Source organism: Fukomys damarensis, unplaced genomic scaffold (genome assembly GCF_012274545.1).
Source record: "Fukomys damarensis isolate Sample0158 unplaced genomic scaffold, DMR_v1.0_HiC HiC_scaffold_5, whole genome shotgun sequence".
Classification (NCBI taxonomy): Eukaryota; Metazoa; Chordata; class Mammalia; order Rodentia; family Bathyergidae; genus Fukomys; species Fukomys damarensis.
The window spans coordinates 68,250,689-68,274,602 of NW_022900917.1; the positions used below are offsets into that span (position 1 = coordinate 68,250,689).

At 40.1% G+C, this 23,914-nt stretch overlaps 1 protein-coding gene across 8 annotated transcripts in view; it reads right to left on the minus strand.

Moving 5' to 3' along the window:
- Positions 1–23,914, minus strand: part of Tatdn1 (TatD DNase domain containing 1) — a 42,535-nt gene that overhangs the window by 18,339 nt on the left and 282 nt on the right. For 3 of the 8 annotated variants that reach the window (XM_010611232.2, XM_010611227.3, XM_033760850.1), the window contains exons 2-4: positions 6,933–6,998; positions 4,739–4,788; positions 1,523–1,586 (exon numbers count right to left, since the gene is read on the minus strand). In XM_010611232.2, the coding sequence (XP_010609534.1) occupies positions 1,523–1,586; positions 4,739–4,788; positions 6,933–6,998 (180 nt within the window). The other 5 variants (XM_019205580.2, XM_019205579.2, XM_033760851.1 and 2 more) reach the window with 5 other exon arrangements.

The following is a 23,914-nucleotide window of genomic DNA, read 5'->3' on the forward strand; positions in this document are numbered from 1 at the left end:
TTATATTCACTGTTTATGTGACTGTCTTATTTCATTTATTTAATGTAACTTAAAATTATATAAACAGAATTTAGTACAGTCTAAAAATTTAAGGCTGTATTTTAATTATATTAAAAATATAAAAAGTGACTCGTAATTAATGGTGGATAGTGGCAGTTACTTTAATAAGTGGAAAGGGGGTGTTCTTTCTTCACTGAGGCCATACTTTCACAGGTCTCACTGTAAGGGGCACAGGTGAGAAGCTGAGTTGGCTTGTGAGGGCTGAACCTAGGAGAGCTATGGGGTCTGCAGATGAAGAGTCAGCTTTCCTCCCTCACCCTCTCTCCCTTCTTTCTAGTTCTGAGGATGGAACTCAGGCCTTCGTGCTAAACTACATCTCTAGCCCTATTCTGTTTTTCATTTTTTACTGTGAGACAGAGTCTCATAAGTTGAGCCCAGGCTTGGCTCCCAACCCGGGACCCTCCTGCCTCTGTCCCAGTGTTGGGATTTACAGGTGTGCATCACCACACCCAGCTGAGAGGCTGCCTTTCAGCGCTGTGAGGACTCACTGGGTAACAGTAAAGATGGCCAGCAGGGCTTCACAAACCTTTGCTGTTCGGGAACAAAGAGTATGGAAGAAAATATTCTTATGTACCCCAAACTCCTCAGAAAATGATTATTTTTATGTCCTTAATCACTAACAAAAAAGTGTCAGTATATCCTAAAGAGCAATGTGTATTAGACGCCGGTCTGGGCGTAGTGGCTGCAGCTGCTCTGGAGGCTAAGGCAGAAGGATCATAAGTTTGAGGCCAGCCTAGGAAATTGAGCAAGACCTTGCCTCAAAAAAAAACCAAAAAACAAAAAAAACTAAAAGGAGATGGGATATAGTGCTGCTTAGGGGGTTCCGTCCTTAGCACTGCAGGGGACGCGTGTCAGAGTGGCTGAGTGGTCTAAGGTGCCAGACTCAAGCTCCACTTCCTTAGTACATCTGAATTTTGGAAGATTCTGGGGAAAACCTGATTCCTTAATGTCTTGCACATCAGGCATGTAAACAAGGCGTTCCACATAACCACGATTCTGTTAACCCATTCCACACACTCAAGATTTAAATACATGTAAAATCCATGAACGTGAAGTGAGCACAGAAGGGAGTGTGCATGAGTCATCACTTGTACTCTTGGGCCTTGAGAGTGTCTGGTCTACAACGGAAGTATTTAATAAACAGATCCCTCACAACTTTAGTTTAAAGAGTAAACAAAAAGCAATTCAAGTTGTGAAGATTGCATACTGGGAATACCCGAGGACAAATCACGCTCCAGGCTCTCTTCTCACTAACTTAAGTTCTAACGCAGGCTCTGCTGACACCGAGCGGGATATCAAGCAGGTGACTCCTCAGCGAGCACTATGAACTGCATCGTCTTGGTCGTGCCCCATTGCAATCAGCCTGTCTGCCCTACTGAGTCTAAGTCATGAAGCACTTCTCAGAAAGACTTCTTCAGCATCACTTAGTTCATATTTTTTGGTAAAGGTAATATGAGGGTACCTTTTGTTTGTGCCAACTGCAGTGCCTCTTTACTGTCATGCAGATCTCCAGCTGTAATCACAAACTGAATGGAGAGAAAGAAAATAAGCCATCGGCATTGCTACTGTGGCCCACACATCCTTCCTGTCACTTCCTCAGCACACAAAACCTTTTCGTTTGAATGTCTGTCACACAGCCACCCTGCTTTTAAAGTTCAGTTAAAACATCAGCCCCATGTAGTGTGGTACCTGGCTGTTCTACACACCCACGACATGCCCACAGCTGGAGGTGCTGGCACTCTGGGAGCCTGAGGCGGGAAGATCAAAAGTTTGAACCCAACATTTATGTGTCTGCCTTTGCTATTAGTACTTAAGGACACCGATCACATGTTATGCAAAGACTGAATATTTAAGGATTGCAAATTTAGAATTTAGTTAATCTAAATTAGTGATCATCTAAGCCAGCAGTTCAATAATGATGAAGAATTCAACAGTTCTCCATGTGTGGTCTAAGAATTCCCAAGGGTATACAAGGTCAGAACTATCTCAAAACAACACTAAGATACTACTTGTTTTTTTCATTCTCAGTCTATCACAAGTACACACTGAGATCTTCCAGGGGCTATATGATGTATGATACAACAGCCTGTGCAAACTCGGCAATCTGCTTTTAACACAGTTATTAAGAGATGGGAAAGAGGCTGGGCATGGTGGTGCACGCCTGTAAGTAATCCCAGCACTTGGAAGGCTGAGGCAGGAGGACTGGGATGAGTTTTAGGCCTGCCTGGGCTCCATAGTGAGTTCAAGGCCAGCCTGGACTGCATAGCAAGACCCTGTCTCAAAAACCAAACAATCTGAATACAACAAAAGAATACAACAAAATACTCCTCTGCATTTCAAGCACATGTATGCGATCATTCTTACCACCTTTGGAAACAGTTCTGGAAATTCTTTTTCCTCAGTGTCTTTACTGGGTGTGATCAAAAATGTGGTGAATGCAGCTGTAGGCTGCCATCCAAAAGAAAGGTAAGCTTGTAAATACTGGTGTGTTCTCAACCACCTTATTCACCATGTGACTTCTGGACCTTCCCCAAAGTCAAAATGACCGCAAGAGATAATAAAACATTTTGAATGGATACAGGACATTCTGGAAGCCATGACAGCCCAACTAAAGACAATCCTGAAAGAGGACTCCCAGAACTACTTCAGAAAGTGGCAAAAAAAATGGGCTAAGTATGTCTGAAGTGAGGGAGAGTGTGTTGAAGGGGGTTAATGTGTCTTTTACTATAACTGAGATATGGTTTGATTGAAAATACTTAGTGTTTAAATTTGAAAACACATACTACAGTAAGAGACACATAAGCAAAAGCTTTTGGAGGGCCTCGGTAATATTACAGAATGGGAAAGGGTTCTGTGACTGAAAAGCTTGAGAACTGCTGAGTTAATAATGTTCTGACCAATTCTCCATGGGTAATTTTTGACTCTTGGGAAACAAGCAAATTCCTCTAAGAGATCGCCTTAGAGTCCCCCTGATGTGTACAGTGCCATCTCTGCTGTCAGTGGAGATGAAGATGGCACTGGAGAGCCATGTGTTGATGGTGACTACTGAGTTACACGCTACTGCTAAAGAAGTGATTTAAGTACAGTGACATTTTTTAAAGCACACTTAAGAGTATCAATGAAATGAAGCTAAAATGAAGGATGCATTCTAGGCACACACTAAAGAGAATACATACAAAACAAAGGTAGACCTGCAAATGAGAAGCAGCCCTTTCCATGTGGCAACTTCAACCCCTAGTATGATTAGACATTGAGTGCAGATTCCCCAGACCTCAGTCCTCAGGCGCCTGGAGAACAAAGGATGTACTTATAAAAGCGCAGGAAAGATTGTTTATTAATATTGTCTAATCTTTAAAACCAAACCAGCCGCTCACCTCCAGTACTTCGGTTATGCTAAAGCCTCTCATCAGGCCGGTTTACTTTACCTATACCTGCGAGACTCATGTGCAGCATGCAATACTGAAGATAACATGGCAACGGCAGCACCCCCCACACACACGCACGAGGGCTGCTAATGCCCGTGCGACACCAAATGCTCTGCACTCAGTGTTCTACTGAATCCTCACTGCAGCTCTGTCAATTAAGTACCACTGTCACTCCTTTCTATGGACAGGAAAACTACCATCTAGAGAGAGAAAATAGCCCATGTTACCACGCCATGAAGTCAAGGCTGGGACGGGCACTCAGGCCTATGACACTGCAATAACCCTTCGAGGCACTGAATTAACCTCCCCCGTGGGACCACACCCAAGTGACATTCACACCAGCCGTCATCCCCGAGTTGTATGTGTGCATCTGTTTGTGTAATTAGAAATGTTAACATTAAACTGTCCATGACTCACACGAAACTTTAGGTATTTTAGCATTGGCAAAAAGCACTGTTTAAAGTGATTCACCAACCAGAAGATGCCCTCATACTGAGAACTTTGTGACTTTTATCCTGTTCTATTATTTGTGAACAATAACATTCAGTTTTGGAGTTGAAGACTGGAGAACTTGGTGAGCCCTGTCATTTTTTAGAACTGAAGCTACTTAGAACCAACAGTTACTACAGCATATAACTTTGCTCGCTATGTGTACATGTGGGGTCACTTGCTACTTTAAAAACAAATTTAAAGAAATCTGATGCTGGGCGAGGGATGTAGCTCAGTAGCACCATGCCTGCCCTATAAGTACAAGGTCCTGAGAACCACCCCCAAAATTTTTTGTTTGATCCCTGGTACCCCTCCAAAATTTTTTTTGATGCTGAGCTAATTAATATTCCCTTGCTTATTAGAACTCTCTAAAAATTAGAATATCATCTCAGTTGTCGGAAATGGTATATCCAAAAACTGAACCTGGGACAGATTCCAGACTGCCTATTTTAACAAATGCTAAATTTTATTAAAAATTGTCTCTTAAGAAACCCAGTACTTTATATAGGCCTTAAACTTTTTTTTTTTCCCAAACAGATTTTACCACTTACCTACTTCTGATCACATGGAAGGCCTGTGTAATTTAAACAGCTGTGAAAAGAATATACTGACATTTTACTTCTATTAATTTGCTAATATTACATGTAAATGATGTATGTCCAAGTATGCGGCGCTGGTCATTTCCTTTTTCTCTACAGAGTTCTCATTCATTAAAATTTATTATAAAAACAAAAAGTTGAAGAAAAACAAAAAGCAGATGTTACCTTTTTAACACCAACCCGGAGAGCTCTCTCTATCACATCCTTTAAGTCATCTGTACAGAACAGGCCAGATATTAAGAAAACCTGGTAAGTAAAAATTTACTTATCGTACTGTATACGTAAAATGTACCAATAAACTCAATGAGAAAAAATAGAAAGCAAAAATAAAATCCACTCTTTCAAAAAAAAATTCACTTATCTAGGATTTTCTCTTCTTGAATAAAAATGCATAGAAATAATCATATGTTCTAGTCATATCTATACTCTTGAAAAATCTTTGTCATGTAAGATGAGAGCTTGCCAAGACCTCCAAGAAAAAAGAAACAAGGCAAAAACAGGAGAATTAATTCAATTGTATTTTTATTCTGTTGACCAAAAAGAGAGTGACAACATCTAAAGGTTCACTAATTACAATGAGTCACATGCCCACTTGTTGGTATTGTATTTTTTTGTATATGTGCTGCAGAAGCAAACACAAGTATTGTATTTTTTAGAAAGCAAATAATCATTAAGATTATTATTATTTGGGGGGGCGGTACCAGGGATCGAAGTCAGGACCTTGTGCTTGCAAGGCAGGCATGGTGCCACTGAGCTAAATCTCCAGCCTTAATTAAGATTATTTTTACCAGGGCTTTACTAAGCATATTTGCAATGAGTCCCAAAATCTAACACTTCTTTATAATGTCACTATGGGCCAGAATGCCACTAGGCAGAATGGTTGCCTCATGTGCCTGAGGCCCTGGGTTCCATTCCCAGAACCAAAAAAGAAAAAATTCAATTAATGCTGCATTTCTCTCACTACTATTCTCATTAAAGAAAGATGTTTTCTGTTTCACGTGACAGTTGTTTTTTGCTAATTCACTGTTGAGTAACAATAAACTTTTCTGGGGAAATCAATATTAATGATTAAGTTCTGAGAGGCCACAAATGAATCAACAGTAAAACTACAGTATTACAAAAATCCACGTATTAATTTCATATTTAAGTATGAGAGTAAATGTGATTATAATTAAATTACTATTACTCCTAAAGTAGTTATAAAATTTCTTTTAGAAAACATTAACTTTAGTTAACTTATTACTCAATACAGCAACTAGTTTGAGAGAAATTATAACTAGTAATACTGTTATTGATAATAATTCATTTCATAAATACAATAGAATCACAAACATGAAATAAGGCACTACAAAGGCAAGAAAAGTAAATATAATTTACCCAACAGCCCAACGGTACTATGTAAATGTTACATAAAAATATCATCCAAAATTCACCATCAAATAAATGAAGCAACAAAGGTAAATGGTGAGGTAAGTCTTGAGAAAATATTTACCTACTTTCAAGTGGCGTTTAACATTCCCTATATTTAGAAAAGCTTTCACTTAAGAGCACAATAAGATTAGTTTCTAATTTAGCTTGTTGAAAAATTAGTTTTATTTCATCCATAATGGTAAAAAACAAATTTTCCTGTTTGAATTTATATAATGAGTATAATCAGTTTTCTGAGGCAATATTCACAGACTAGTATATTGCAGAAATTATGCTTTTAAAAACTTGTTGTCATTCCTTGTTTAGCTACCTCCCTCAGCTAAACAAAAAGAAAGAAAAAAGAAAAAAGAAAAAAAATAGAAGCGGCTTTATAGTATAGATTACTCATATGATAAAAACACCCATTTTACTTTTGGATGAGCCTTCTCTCACTTTACAGAACTATTATTTAGTCCCATATAATACAGCAGAGGCAGTATGGCTCTGAGTGAGACATAGTGGAAAGGGACAGAAGGGCACAATAGTGCCCTGCCACTCAGTCACACCGCTAATCTGGCACACAGGTGAAAATGTTTTTGAAAAACTAGATGAACTGATGCTGTACAGTGATTTCTGATTACATGCCCAATTGCTCAGTTGCCTAACACAGAGACTATTACTTCGCCTTATGCATATGATTAAAGTTCTGTACTCAAAATTATAAACTTTTACAGATCAGTAGAAGGGCTGAATTAAAACTACTGTAACAGGTGCCTTATAAATGTTCGTGATTACAGTTTACCAATATAGCTTGTACATGTTTCCATTTTACCTAAGATGTGTAATGAGTTCTTTAACATTTAAGAGTGGATTTTACCTTTCGAGACTTCCATAAGGCACAAAAATGTGTCTTTATCAAGACACTGTTCATCTTAATAAAAGGAACATTTACCTTGATGCTTTTGAATCCCTCTATAAATTCCTCTGAACATAGGATCTGTCAAGTTGATGCCAATATCTGCAGAATGAAAAAATAAAATAATTAAGAGTCTTTGCTGGAAACTTCTTTAAATATGAGCTCCTATTCCTAAGCTTTTCATTCACACATTTATTCAAACATTACCCAAGTGCCAGCCACTTTTCAGCTATTGTGCTAGACTCATGGGATACAAAGACAAGTAAGATATTGTTGTGGCTTGTGTCTAGATATATCCCCAAAGCCTCATGTGGTCATATGGGGGGGCTTTTTCAGAGCTGGCTTGATCAAGGGTATGTGATACTGGGATTCAGGGTATGTGATTTCTGATTAGTCCACTGACTGGTTTGGCATAGTTCTGAGTGCAGAAAATGGGAAGGTCCATTCTGGGTGTGGGCATGAATATCCTAAGGGTGGGTAGCCTGAAATAATATAAGGGACAGAAAGAAAGTTTTTAAAAGCACAGTTTCTGCTGTGGTCACTCGCTGTTTGCTGCTTGCTGCTTTCTGCCTACCATGAATGATTTCTCCTCTATGATGCCCTCTGCCATGCCACCCTGCCTTGGAGCCACCTAACTATGAACTGAAAACTCTACAAACTGCAAGCTACAATAAACCTTTCTGGGTTTAATTTTAAGGTGTCAGCATTTTGTCTCAGCAACAATAATAATGAAGACAGATATAATTCCTGCTCTCAAGAAAAATCACTGCAGAACTAATAAGGCAGATCCATTAACAGTCAACTATGAAATATTAGAAATAAACAGTGGTACAACAGGATACAGATGGGAACATCCAACCTAGTCAGGTGGCTGACTCAGAAGTGGCTTTCACAAAGAACCAATCCCTGGCCTGAATCTAAAAAGGTGAGTCAGAGTTACCTAGTAGAAGAGAGGACACCATAGACAGATGAGAATGCCCTGAGGGTATGGAACAGTACTGTACTTTAGAGTCACAGGGCTTCCAGCTGCTGGAGAGAAGCACAAGGTATGAAGTAGCTGGAATAGTACAGACCCAGTAATATTACTGGGCGCAAAAGGAAGCACTGATGACTTTTAAGCAGAGGAGGAAGATTTACGGTGCTGTGGCCCATCCTGTCGTCTTCGTGGAAGGTGGGATCAGACGGGGACAAATACAGTTAGAACATGCCACCTGCAACCTGACAGGGGCTCGTCCGTGCAATGTGGTGCCTAAATTACAGTAACAGAAGTGCAGATGCAGAGAGGGGAATAAAACATTTATTTCCTTTACTCACCAAATATTTATGAAGACTAATTTTGTGCCAACCACAATATAAGAAGTTAGGGAATACAGGAATGAGTAAGACCCAACACCTGGTCTCTGTCTTTCAGAAATGTACAGTCTATACAGCAGCTGCAAATAAAATAATAAGCTTGACTATAAGCCATACAAGACAAGAAATCATGTTTATCTTCTTAATTACCATATCCCTATAACACAGCATAATGGTTGACATACAGAGGGAATTTTATCCAGATTATTCACTTGATAAACAATTATTTTGCACATGGGAGCACAAAGGAAGAGCAATACAATTTTGTCAGAGTGATATAAAAGCTTCACAAAAGAAATGGACCTTGAAGACAGTTTGTAGAAGACTACAAACTGAAGAAGGCAAAAGGCATTGTATATACAGGTGTATGCAGGGAAAGAAAAACAGAAGAACTTAATGGTGCCTGCAGGGGGCTGGGGGATTGTTTCTCAATGAAGAACAACTGTGCAGCATCACCCTCCCATCTTTCTTCCTCTCCCCCAACATTTGGCAGTGTCTCTATACACTTTTGGTTGTCACATCTGAGGGGAGTGCTACTGGCATCTAGGGTTGAGGCCCTGGATGGTGCCAAATATCCCCCACACAGAGGACAACTCCCATGACAAAGAATTACCCAACTCAAAAAATTAGGTGCTGCTTTTGAAAAATCCTGCTATAAAATATAAGAGAACAAGGGGAATAATAAGATCCAAGGTCAGATTGTAACAGTCATTGGGGAAATGCCTTCCTTAAACATCCTTCTGCTTTTATAACTAGAAGGAGAATCTCCCAGTCTGTGGCAAATCAGCTGCCCACCAATAGACACTATGGTCTTTCTACCAAATTTCAGGTTCTTCTCACCATGTTAACACTGATTTCTGCCAAGATGGACACCAGGAATGTACTAATCCAACAGTAAGATCAACCTTGAAAGATGATTAGACTTTAGGTAACCCAAAATAGTGGAGAGAGTATTCTAGTCATCTGAACCAGCAAGGGTATGATGCAGAGATGTCAACGATATTTAAGCAGCAGAGATAGACAGGTGATGAATCACAAACAGTACCTTTTAAAAAGGCTCTTCACATACAAACATCATCCGATCCTATAAATACAATATACATGTCCGGTGGAATGGCCTAGATTGGAGGAAATTGCCATCTAATTTCTTTCAAGTACAGAAAGGAGATTAGAAAAAGGAGCAAACTGAGAAAGGAAAACCAGGGAGGAGAGGTTCTGCCTAAAATAACCCTTCACAAGAGCTGGGTCTACAGTCACCAGTCACCTACTATCTCTCAGAAACAGTCTTCTAGCCCATTCCCTTCTGCACAGTGTTAACACTCCCATTCTTATGGTACTTGTCAAAGACAGTAAGGATGCCTTTACTCAAGGGGGATTACCACAATGAGGGTTTTACAAGAGGAGAGAAACCTGGCTCAACTCCAAATACAAAGACAAGTGGGGATTTAGAGTGAAGACCAGGTGGGGATCAGCTAGAAAGTTTCTAAAGGGAAACAGGGAGAAGGGAGGATTCTGACTAAACCCAAACTGGCAGATTCTTGCTGCAGGCAGGCCAGAAGCATAAGGCTATGCAGGGTGAGATGAGCAATCCGTAAGACATTGAGGCAGCGAATTCCATTAAACTGACCCAGCAGAATTCTTGCCAAAACCGGACACAGAAATGTCAGAGACCCTGCAGCGGGTTTCACTCTCCTTCTCAATGCTACCATGTAAGGTTTAAAGAAAAACTCAAAGGCAGAATTAAAGAGACAGAGAAATGGGGAGCCAGGATGACTCAAGAATGCTCGTGCAAGCAAGGCTCAACAATATTTATCAGTGACATCATAGTTAGATTGAGGTAAAGGGGCTACATGGAGTTGCTATGGATATATTGATGATACAGGCATATAAAGGAAGAGACAAATTATTCTTGAATTAGGAACAGAACAGCCAAAATACAGGTTGTAGTTAATAATTAACCTTGTCTTTTTAGTAAAGAAGGTTTTAACTCTGGGAAGGGAATTTGGGCATGTAGGCTTTGGCCAAACTCTCCTCGAACACGCCAACTGTGGGTTAACTCTTTACAGCCTGCTCTGGGCATGATCAATACTGCAGTCTCCCACACAGCAAGCCAAGGACAGAGCCCAGTGCCACGGACACTGACTCTGGTTTTGCAGAGGACAGAGTTTTTGTTAGCAGCAAAGAAATCGGAACTCCTTCTAAGAGAAAAACACAGGAAACCAAAAAGTAAGCAAAACTGACAAGTAAACATTCATGGTTAAGGTAAATGTGAACCGAAGATTGGCTTGGAAGCGTGATTTACGAGGCCATTCCTTGTCCTGTCTCAGCTACACAGAACAGATACTAAGCCCTTCTGCAGCACCCACACTGAGGCAGCAGGTGGCCCAGGCCTCCCAGTGCCGTCCTCTGAAGGGTCCTGGTGTACCTCAGCTTCTCCATTCTGCTCTGAACCCAGAAGCATCTTGGGCATCAGGGTACCCTGCACTGGCTCAGCCACCAACCCCTTCACTGTCTAGAGTCTGGGTGAAGGGTTAGTAAGGTACATACAGTACAATAAGGTCCTCTACGTTAGACTTGAAGGAGATAGACTAGCACCTGTTTTGATCCTTAAATATATATTATTTCAAGACAATAAAGATTTGTTGATTTTTCAACCTGACTTGTTAACTATTCATATGTAGATATTGGCATGCAAAGCTCAACTGTTGAAACAACTGAAAGATAATTCACAGAAGTAATGCTTTAAAAGGTACCACTTTCATTTAAGTTGGTTTTCTTGTGTAAGCTCAATATTTGTTTTTTTTTTCTATAAGGGATAGAAAATGTATTTAAATTTCTGCTATTACTTTTTTAAAAATACCTGTTTGCAATACCTGCAGTATACAATCATCTTGGGAAGTTTGTAGATGTACATAATGGAGCTTGTTTGTTTTTTTTAATCCCCCTCCCTCCTCTCCTCTAGCTCTCCTTTCCCTTTTCATTCTTGTTGACATTGTTAATCTTTGTTCATGTTTACAGCATGTAATCATCACATTCTTTGAGGTTATTAGGACTTTGTACCTGTCATGTCTTCACTCTGCCCATTTCCCCACCCCCTCCCCCTCCCCAAGGACTAGAAATTTTTGTGAAGGTGAATCTCAGCCCTCTTCATGTCATTATATATTAAGTGAGACCTTTTTTTTTTTTTTTTTTTTTTTTTGTACCGGGGATCAAACTCGTGCAGGCAGTGGCACCATGGAGCTAAATGCCTGGCCCTAACTGAGGCCTTTAAAAAACACCTGTTTTTAAAGACTTTGAGCAACATAAAGTAAAACATTTTCTCAGTGGTAATATTATTTTGCTTAGTAAGTTACATATTCTGTATCAATGTAAGATCAACTATGTACATATGCTAGCTAGAATTAAAACACCTGAAAACTGAAGTGACTATAGACATGGCACAACAAAAATTCTGAGCTGATATCTACTCTGAACACATACAGTTCACTTAAGTTTTCTGAACAGAACTTAACATGAAATAAAAATCAGTCTCATAGTTAAAAAAAAAAAATAGGATACCACTTTACATTACCATGGGAGCTGTGACTGACAACCAGGTCATAAACGTTTCCTTATTGATGGAGGTGGTGCTGGAGAAGACTGGAGAATTAATCTGCTAGTGGACAGTTTCAGTAAATGGTGCAACTCTGGATCCCGGGAAGGGGGGGCCTCCCTTATGCTTATGAAAGATGCAAAAAGCAGAGTGTAAAAGAGGAAATTAAAACTAAATTTGGGATCACTTTGAGCAGATAAAAACAGCCAGTATCGACACATGCTGAGCACACTGTTTCGATGTGTTTTCAATGGGCAAAACTTTGCCAGTATATGAGATGCATCTCAGAGAGCTGGAAAACTGTGAGAAATTACAAAGAAATGAAGTGCAACAGTGCTGGAGCACATAAAAAAACTGCCGAGTATAAAAAGCAAATTCTTCCAGCAAATGGATACAAAAGAATTACCAAGAACATGATGCTTTACAAAAGCAACCCAACATCAGCCAGACAGGCAGGAGACGGGAAGGAATGATGGCTCTTGCACAGAGTGCAGTGGAAAGGTTTGTGTTCTCAGCACCACCATGAACTTCAGAAAACATTGGAAAAGGATGAAAGCTGAGAGACAGAAACTCAAGAAACAAGTATAAAACAGACTATGAGCCACAAAAAGGCTAATCGCTCACTATTCCTGAGAAAATTGTAAGAGTATGTGACAATACTGTGTTCAGAATTTGTTGCGCTCTTGAAATATTCAAAGTTTTGGCAGTGAATACTTTGCTTTTAAATATTAATGCACATTTCATTCATATTTATTCATGCAAAAGAAAATGTCTTCAGTGTATGTTTTATTGAAATGCATTTTTTATTCTTAAAAGAAAGTAATACCCAAATTTATTATCTTCCACACCAATACAAACCACTTCCCCTCAAATATAAACCATTTCCTCACCTACCCACCCACCCCAAACATCTGCAGACTGACTAGATCAACTGATAAGTCAATACACAGGGGCCAAAGAAAAATTCAAACTGACTAAAAAGCAGTCAAGCTGTAAGTACCAGGACATAAAGAGAAATGGGAGAACTGCAATTACATAGTTAGGGAAGTGAGGTTGGGGTCAGAATTCCCAGAACTGCCAATTTTTAGCTAAATGGTCTCAGGCAAAAAAAAAGTGGCCCACACTAAGCCTCAGTTTTCTTACAGGTAAGATGGGCATGAATTTCTCCTTCTAGCAATGAATGTGGCTCAAATCTAAACAAAAAGCATTTTGCAGATCCAAAGTCTTATAGTATGATATGTATTATTATAGAGAACAATACAAAGACTACCATGCCAACACCAAATGGAATTTTAGTCAACATTAGTTATAATGTCCCAGCATCTTAAGCACTTAATACTTCCAATCTAAGACTGCATTATCAAAGAGCCAAATGTTTCCAGTGGTACACAACCCCAGCACTCTCAAGGCTGCGGTAAGAGGACCAAGTTCAAAGCCAGCCTGGGCACTAAACAGTGAGTTCAAGGCCAGCCTGGACTACATAGTGAGATCCTGTCTCAAAAAACAAACAAACAAACACACCACATAATGGAATAAAAAAACAAAGCTAGTCAAAATTCTATTTATTTAAACTGTTCAAAATACACTGCTCTATTGAGGCAGGCGATTAGAGTGTGGCCAACTGACTGAGGGAGTAGGTGTGACCTGTTGATCAGTCGCAGGCCACATGTGCAGAACAGTTCCCAAAGATTTGCACTTGGAACCATTCAGAGTGCTATCTTCAATTCTTGCAAGAACTTGAGCAGGTTTTTGATAGGGCGGCCTAGACCTGCTGTCAGCCTGAGGAGCGGGAGATACAAGAGTCACCTTGCTTTCTTTTGCACTTGTCTTGACTAAACTTTTTGTCAGGACAGAAAGAACCTAGTAAACACCTTTAGAAGGAGATCTCAGCACCCCAGAAACAAAGTAACACTATGATAAGGGACTGCATCTTCTACATTAAAATAGTTCCTATCAGACGTATGCTTATTTGGAAAGTAAACATAAATGTAAGAAATATTTTATGAAAACCGATTTCTAGCCAGTTGTAGCCAGACAGTAAAAGGGGTTGCAAACTAAGAAAAAAGGAGATGGAGGTAGGAGAAAATGACAGAAAGACAGTGGAAAATTAGCTGTGTATGTCCTGATTGAAGAAAAAATTAAGAGATCCCTACATTCAGTGGGGTGTCATATAAGGACCAAATTTTCAGGTCAAGGTGGGCTCCATGCCCCTTACCCAAAACAGAGTGAATGCAAAAGTTTCTTTCTGTAAAATTCCATACTATGTGACAGTCTCTCTGTGTTTCTGTTCCTCTTTTAAGGGCAAGTTTATCCTAGGGCATCTCTATCCTGTTTCTGTTCCTCTTTTAAGATCCCAAGATGAATCCTTTTCTGTTTGATTTAATTAATATAGGAATTAGTCATAGCTGACATAGGTAGCCACCTGCTGATATCCTGGCTTGCAAAATCAGATGATCTAATACAAAGAGGAATTGATTCTGCGAATGTAGGCATTATGTAATTTTCCAATAAGTGCCCTCCTGGTGCCCCTTGAATATCCAATGATATGTAAAAGCCCTCCCAGTACCCTTCAATTACCCAATGATAAGCGAGAGCTAAAAATAGAAACTATATAAGCAAAACGTTTCCTTAATCTTATATAAACCCGCTTCCAAAATGTACTGGGGCTCTCAGTCTGAAGCCACTGCAACGGTGACACCTGAGGGTACAGGCTTGAGCTTGCAATAATAAACTCCTCTTGTAATTGCATCGAACCTGACTCCTTGGTGGTCTTTGGAGACTTCGCGACTTGGGCATAACAGTCACACTATATAGATCAGAAATGTTTCTTTTCCAGTAATTTTTTAAATAAATGGCTTTCCTAAAAACTGCCTCAAGTACTAATGAGTTTTATTTTTCAAAACAAAACAAAACAAAACAAAACAAGAGTATAAAACTGTAATGTTAATAACCAAGTCAAGAACCATACCTCCAAACAGAAGCCTGACTCTTTGGGCTCAATGAGTCATGTTAGGGATACAAAGGAAGAGCAAACAGGGCATTTTAAATGGCTGCACACACCTGTACCCCAGCTACCTGAGAAGCTAATGTGGGAGGATCTCAGTTGTAAGGCCAGCCTGGGCAACTCAGTTAGAGGCTTTCTCAAAATATAATCTCAAGTTTCCAGGAAATTCAGGAGATCAGAGAACTAAATGGCACTATCATTTAGCAAAGACAAACCCAAAAGATGAGACTGGGTGGGACAACCAGAGAGGGCCCTTCAACAAGTCAGCACCATAACAATATGCTAGGTCAGAGAAGAGACACGTTGAGCCTGAAGCCCACTAAACTAAGAATGGTTTTACATTTTAAAGTTTAAAAAAAAAATCATAAGGGTATTTTGTGACATGTAAAAGTTATTAAAAATTCTAGTACACAGCCATATCTATTTACATATTGCCTGTGGTTCCTTTGAATAATAAGGTATTGCTTTCTCCTACTAAACTCTCACATCCACACCACTTTCCACACTTCATTTCACATGCCAGTTGTGTATGGGCTATTTTCCCCTCAACAACCAATTCTCTTCCACTATCTGGGTGTCCTACAATTTAACTCAGGTTTCACACTGCCTGGACAAAATCTCAGACCCTACTGATCAGGGGCCTGGTCCCACCAGACTGCCTCCCCTCCTTCAGACGCTAACAGAAAGCAATAGCTTCCCAGGTTGGCTCAACTTCTGTGTGACTTTGCCACAAATCAGCTGTTTTCTACTGAAGTCTAGTTCATTTGCTAAAGCAGATCACAGCTTAACTGTCAACTTGATTGGCTTGAGAGCTGCCCAGAGGACTAGTAAAACACTCTACTGAGTACTATATTTGGTCCTTTGCCACATCCTCTCAGGTCTGACTGATCCCGTTCTGCTTCCCAGCTGGCACAAACTAAACAGCTTGCTCTACCTCAGTCTTCTGCAATGATGTTTCTGCCCTGCAGCCAGCTGACCATGGACTAAACCTATGAAACTGTGAGCCATAATGAACCACGCCTCCCCTACATTTTGGCCTCCGGGTATTTTGTCTCAGCAATGGGAAAGGTGACCAATACACAGAACTCAGGAAAGCACTTTACTTTCTATCACCTGCTCATTGTAAGAGGATACAACTCAGAACAGTCAAGTGGAAGAGACACATAGAGCCAGGTATGGGAGGAGTACCCTCTTTCCATGTCCTCTTCAGGGCACCATACCTTCCTAGGATCTTCACACATGCAGCAATTTGGAAGCTCTTCAAACCGTCCTTCTGTGGTTTTATTGAGGCATCATCATACAGATATGGCTGAATAAATCATCGGCAACTGGTGAACAACTCTATGTTTGAGGTGCTCTTTCCTCCCCCAGAGTTTTGGGTGCCTAGGACTGAAAATTTAGAAAGTTTCCACCCTCTGATCACACAGTTTGTTTCCCTGGCAAACAGTCCTCATCCTGAGGTTGCTCAGGAGCCCTTAGTCATCTCTTTAACATGCAAAAAGACACATCACTTTACAAGAGCCCAATGTCTTAGGATCTATAACCATAGCAGAAACCAAGTATTTATTTATTATGTCACAGTATTAAACCTCATAACTATGATGGAGCTACTTCTGAGCTACATCCTTATTCCATCAAGTAGAATATATTACATCAAAAAAGCATTTAAGGGGGCCTGGGATTTAGCTCAGTGGCACTACTGCCTGCCTCACAAGTGCAAGGTCCTGAGTTTGATCCCTGGTACAAAAAAAAAAAAAAAAAAAAAAAAAAATTATTTAATACACCTAGCCTACTGAGCATCATAGCTTTGCTTATCTATTTTAAACATACTCAAAAGACTTATACCATCCTATAGTTGGGCAAAATTATCTATTGATAACTCATGTAATTTACTGAACACTGTACTGAAATGGAAAAACCATCACTATAAGGGCACATTTTTGCTTTAAAGTAAAAAAATCATTAAGTTGAAACATTAAGCCTGGCACCATGAATAGTTGCAATCGATCATATAGCTTACAAAGTCTAAAATGTTCATTTACTATACAGCCCTTTAAAGAAAAAGTTTGCCAACCGCTATATTACAACTTAAAGGACAACTAAATGTGTGGCTCTGGACTGGACACTTCTCTAGACATGACTCCCTCTGAAGGGCATTTGTGAAAGAATCTGGAAAATGTGAACATGGTTTTGGTGAAGTTACCAACAAATTTTGTCCCCTTTCTTGAGAGGCCCAAACCAGGATGTTCTTCTATGCTGTACTGTGAAGCCCAAAAATGAAACTGAGGTTCAGGGCCAACAGCAAAGTTTATTCAATGGCTCACAACAGGAGAGGTGAGAGTCTGTCTTACTAATAACTTTCAATTCCTTTCAGGGCAGGGTGCGAAAACAGACAGGAAAACAACAACAACAACAACAACAAAAAAAAAAAACAAAAAAGAAAAATGAGGGAAGAGGATAGGCTAATAAAACAGAAGAAGGAAATAGGGATACCTTTGTCGAATGGGATGGGGAACAAGAGATGGAGTGGAGAAAGAAGGGAGGGAAAGGGGATTTTTAAAAGAGAAAACTGAAGAAAAATGGAAATAGAGCTTTTGCAAGTGGGAAGGGGAAAAAAAGATGGAGGAAGCAAGGAGGGGTGGGAGAGGAAGGAAACAAAAAAGATGTGTTATGTACATGTACCAACTCCCCACAATAAATGCAATCATCATGTACTGCAAACGTACTAATTTTAAAAAGGGGTGGAGAAATACTCCCCTCCTCTGGGAAAATTATCTATTTATCCCTTTCTCGAGGTAGGTGGAGAACTCAGGCACTGCTTCCTCTCCTTTTCATCCACCAGCCACTGTCGGGCACTTCTCAGGTGTGTCACTCAGCAGGTGGGCAGGAGTAAATGGTGGTAGGTCATTGTTGGGCTCTGTTAGAGGTTGATTAGGGAGGAAGAAGAGCTTCTAATGTCCAGGCATCCTATTTTCAAAGATAAGCAGAGTTAGGGTAGGGTGTGAGGCAAGCCAGAGTGTGTATATATTGTATTGGGTAACAAACAGTATTAGATTTTTTTTTTTTTTTTTTGTACCAGGGATTGAATTCAGGTCCTTGCCCTTGTGAGGCAGGCAGTGGAACCACTGAGCTAAATCCCCAGCTGTTTAACCAACAGTATTAGTTAAGATGCGGTTTTCCTGAGATGGAAAGGAGGACAATGTGACTGAAAAAGCAGATTATAAAAATCTGGTCAAAATTTTGTTTGGTAGGCAGGGATTTAGCTCAGTGGTTCTGCCGCCTGCCTCACAAGAGCAAAGTCCCAAGTTTGATCCCAAGTACAAAAAAAAATTTTGTTTGGTATGTCTAGAGAGGTGGAAAGATAGCCATGGAGAAGGGATTATATGTGCTTTAGGAAACTGGACTGTTATGTTTTCTTTTTCTTTTATTGTTTGCATTTTCATCTTGTATAGATATTTTTCTGTGTGTGTGTGTATTATGTAGAATATTTAGAATCAATGTAGTAGATTTTGGTATATAATAGCTGGAGCTAAAAGTATTTTTGAAAGTGAAAGAGTGTATAAATGACAGTCAGTTGGGGAACAGTAAAAATTCCACTTAGGCGATAAAAACTGATCTAAGGAAATTCTCATGCTAATCATGGGGTACCACTTTCCATCAAGTCTGGTTTTGAGAAGAGAATGGAGATGAAGCCAAGAGAACCATGCAGGGTAAGTATGGAGTGTGCCAGGCAGGCCTTTCGAGTGCACAGCACTCCTTCATGGGGATGGGCGGTGGAAGGCAGAGGGACCTTCTAGAAAGGGAAAGCTTTTGATAGGTTTGATACGGATGTGGCACCTCTAAATATGCCAAACTGCTACACTGCTTATTTCAGCTGAAATCACTGAGGAACTGTAACGCAGAAAGGGCCATCTGGCCCGTGTTTTCCTGTACACAGTAAGCTGTTGAGATTCTTTTGGGAGGTGTATCCTTCCTGTAGCAAGGTTAGAAAACAGTCTTAATGACCAGACACTGGTCATGGAGTGACCCTCCTCCTCCTGCCACTAGCTTTTACCCCCTCCACCCACATCATATATCCCCTTGTGACATCCCTAGAATTTACTACACTAATTCAAACTCAATTTTTTTTCTGTCATTTCTTCATAAATTTTGTTTTGTTTTGTTTTGTTTGCTGTGTTGTATTTTTTTTGGGACAGGTCTCACTATGTAGCCTGGGCTAGCCTCGAACTTGCTATGATCCTCCAGCCCATGTCCCCAGTGTTAGGATTATTATAGGAGTGCGCCACTCGCCTGGCTCTAAATTTATTGGTATGTGTCTAAAAAGTGTAAAAGCATCTTGCTTCAGTAATTTCTCTGAACTTCACTCTCTTGCAAGGCTTCCTATGTACATGTACATTTTAATAAAACTTGTATGCTCTTCTCTTGTTAATCATCCTCATATAGATTTTTTTTTTCCTAGATCCAGCTGAAGAGCCTGCACAAGAGCTGGGCATGGTGGTGTAAGCCTATAATCCGAGCACTCGGGAGGCTGAGGCAGGAGGATCACTGTGAATTCAAGACAAGCCTGGACTACATAGTGAGTTCCAGGTGAGTCTCAATTACATAGTGAGACCCTGTCTCAAAAAACAAAAAACAAACCAAAACAAAAAAAAAGAGCCTGCATAAGAACTAAGGGGAAGGGGAATCTATTCCTCCCCTATAGGTTCAAGTATCAATCCTGCCCCTTGAAATCCACAAATTAGTAATCACTCTTGGGAATGGAGAAGCCGGAACAAAAGGACTGGAGGTTAAATTCTACGTAAAGTCTTGGTTTGGCTTTATTGAGACATGTAGCCCCGGCTGGCCTCAAACTTTCAGACATTCTGCTTTGGCCTCCCATATGCTGGGGTCAGGAGCACTAGCCACTATGCCCAGCTTAAGTACTATATTTATTCTAACACAGCAGCAAGAGAAACAATAGGGCTAATTACTTTTCCACAATGGGATGAAAAATGTTATAAACTTTGAGAAAGTTCATTTAAAAAAGCTGATAAAAACAGAAGAAATGTGTAAAAAAAAAATAAGGTCTAGGTGTGATCTCTTCATGTTCTGTTTGAGAAAATTGACTGACGTTACTGTACATTAACAGCTAAATAAAACAGGTAAATAAAAATTATTCCCAATTTCTCAATGATATTAATGATTTTTTTTAATCATTAAAGGATTCTCTTCTGGTGAAGAAATATAGATATCACAAGTTCAGCAGTCCCTTCAATTTGATTTTTTTCTTACAAATTCAAGTGCAATTAAATACTTTCCACTTAAGACAGCAAATATAGTAGATAGATACAAATTCTGAAATATTATTTGTATCAGTTTATTTTTAAGGGGTGAGATTTTAGGTGGTATGTTGTTTTTATTTTTTTACAATGTTAAAATTTTTAATGTCATTTATGTAATAAAGTCTAAAAAAAAATTACCAGAGGGGCAGGGGATATAGCTCAGTGGTTCCACTGCCTGCCTCCCAAGCACAAGGACCTGAGTTCAATCCCTGGTACCAAAAAAAAAAAGAAAAAAAGTACCAGTAAACAAAAATTATGAGAGTCTATTGTATGAGGCCCAAGAAACCAGAACAAACCAAAATATTAACTCTTGCTAAATGCTACATAAGGAAACTGAAACTTTAAAGAAATAGAACGATCACAACACAAATCAGACTAACTGGGAAGTCTCCTCTTCTTTAACCCTTACAAAAAAAGTGACCTGTTAACTGATCAAGTTCTTTTTGCTCTATTCTATTTCCTCATTCCCCCTTACAAAACCCACTGTATTCTGCTACCCCCAAGTGGGAGTTCTAATTCTATTCTGTTAATGGAGGTTGCCCTCATTCATGAATCACGAATGAAAGATCCATAACCAAGTATTTGTAATTTTGACAGTAATTATTTAAAAAGACGTCAAAACACCCTGCCCCCCTTCCACCCCTAATGGTGCTCAGATAAACATGGTCACACACTAGGCAAGTGCTCTGCCCTGCGATACATATCTGATCTAAATTAGTCTTTGGTGTTGTTCCTAGCACACCTCACTTCACCTAGTTCAGAACTCCTGGGAGTAGATGAATGCTTTTTGGAACCCTGGAGTTAGGACAAATAACCATGTCCTTGCACCCAGATGTCTTCTGAGCCATGGACAATGGGTCAAGGTGTAACTTCTCAGATATTCTGGAGATGCTTCCTACAACCAAGAAGTAAGGCCAATGCTTTTGTAGCTTGATGTTCTTAGAACCACAGAATTGTAGTGGGGATGTAGGACCCCTCTACAAGTCAGACTACACAGGCACACCATACTGCCTTCAGGGTGCAAGGAAAGGTAGGTCTCAGGCTACGGTTTGGATCTTAAGTCTCTCAAAGGCTCCTGTGTTACGTCTGTACCTCAAAGTTGTACTTTTAGGAGGTGGTGGAGACTTTTCAACACATAGTTCTGCTTCTCATCCTCCTCCAACACAGTATTGTATGAAGGGGAAGCAGTGTGTTATACAATCAGAGAAGAGGGAAGTGGAGTATTATAACCTGAGTGAGCATAGTCAGCTGTTCTAAACTAAAATCTACAGCTGCCTTCATTAACACTGGTTTAGCTTTTCATGTAATTGTTTTAATTGATGCTTGTTCATGAACCAATTTTCTATGCAACTAATATGACATTGGTAGGATGAAACATCACTGCAATGGTTCATAAAGTCTTTTAAATGACACAGATTAAGTATCAGAGCAAGCACCAGGTATGGTGGCACATCCCTGTAATCCCAACACTTGGGAGGCTGAGGCACGAGGATCACAGTGAGTTTGAGGCCACCTGGTTTACACAGTGAATTCAAGGCCAGCCTGCACTGTATCATGAGACCCTGGCCTCAAAACAAAACAAAACAAATCAGAGCAAGTTATGTAACAAAGATTGAATACATATAGTATGACTTTTTTTGTCTTTATAAAACAAAAAATCTTGATGTTTGTATTCATCTATGTATATTTAATTAAAAGTTAGGGAAGTATATGCTTCAAACTTTTAATATAGTTATATCAGGAGATGGAACTGAAGAACATAAAAAATTATCCCAATTATTTATTCCAATAAAGTCACCTCCTTTTCTATTTCACCTCGTTCTAAAAATTATCAACTTCCTTACCACCTCAGCGTTAAGGCCACATATATTTTTACACAATCATTCATACTTCCATTGAACAGTCACTGTACTAAATCCCTGAGAAACAAAGAAAAATACCAGTCCCTGTCTTACAAAGTTTGGTCTAGTGAGAAAAGCTGGTACATCGATATTTAATTATAAATAATGTGGCACAGGATAGATTTATGAACTCTTAATATGTACAAGGCCGGGCAACAGGGTAGTCAGAAGCACAAAGGAAGCATAGAAAAACATTTTGGCCCAAACTGACACTTTAAAACCTTGCCCAAGGAAAGGAACTTGTAGACAAGAGTTTAAAAGGCACACGAGGGATGAGGATGGAACTGTGGGCAGGACCAGACAGCAGCAGAAGAGCTTTGCATGATGTTAAGACAGTTCAGATGTCCTGAGGAGAGCAAATCAAAGATCTACAGAAGAAAAGTTTAGTTGATCTGACTTTCTGATAGACCACTCCAGAGCCTATATGGAAAATGAACTTAAAAACAAGTGACTTGAGGCAGGGGATCCGCTGTATGCCAGAAACAAATCTCTGTAAGTGTTCTCTGTGGAGTGCCCCATGCCTATTCCATCTCCACCATCATCTATCAGATGAGGGTGCAGGCAGAAACATCACATCCCAGAAGACGCTTCATAGCCTTTGCGTATCCACCTTCACACCGGGATCTCATGGCACTCTAACCCTCTCTTGGCACACACATTCTCCTCTGTACTTGCCTTGACTGTACACAGGGCTCACCTCTCCAGTCTGAGAACTGCAATGTAATGTTTTATAGTTTCAGTGTTCAACAAAATGTCTTTGGAGAAGTACACTGCTTAAAATAACTCAGATTTACACTTATGACCTTAACTACTCTCTGAAGCACCGACTACATTTCCAGGTGCCGGGATGATGTCCGTGCCCACATGGACCTGGTGGTGCTCCCACTACTCCTGCCAGGCATGCTTCCATTTCATGTTTAGTATTTATTCAAACCCTGAGTCTCGTTTGTTCACTTGCCATAACCTGCCTTGAACACTCAGTTGCTAAATACTGTGCCAGTCTCTTTCATTTCTCTTTTCCACGGACCTAGCTCAAGATCTGAAATGATTTTCATACCTGCTACATCCATATAATAGCTAGCAGGATCACCTTAGGATGTGATTGCTGTCATTTCCCACCTGTAAGCAGCTGGAAATTCTACCAAGGCAAAGATCAAGCTTTACACACTGGTGTATGTCACAGCTCAAGAGGCTGGCCACGCACCTGGCATTCGACGATTTACTGAATGCTTCCTCTGAAAAGCTTTTTGTGAACCTCCACACTGAGTGGAACTAAACTGAGACTCTTGAGTCCCAAGTTACCTTTTTGATCACAGCTCTTACAATGTCCCTCAGGTTTTCCTAAATGCCTAATAATGATTCATACCTCGTGGATCCCTGCTGTACTCTACCTTTCGTCCAGCTGCAGTTGAAACAACTCTGCACTTGCCAAGTAACGGGAATTGGTTTTTCTCCCTACCGTAGGCGTCCTCTAGTTTATCCAGCAGATGGCGACGCCAGCACAGCTGGGACCAGATCTCTCTCTGCGCCCCGTGTTCCAGGTCAGGGCCTAGGCCATCAGAAGCACTCAGCAACAGTGATGGATTAATAGGTCCCTCCGAGCCAATCCTTTCAACCACGGCGAGGGAGAAGGGTAGAGGTGGGGTGCACGGAGAGAAGAGAGCATGTAGTGACTGATCTTTTAGAGGTTGCTTTTATTTCGGTGCTGGCAATCGCACCCAAGGCCTCGAGAATGCTAGGCAAGTGCCCCACCACTAAGCTACACTCCCAGGTCTCTAACCGAATACAACAGACACTCTGAAAGCAGCACAGATCTGTTCAGCTCATGAATGTTCACAAATACAGTA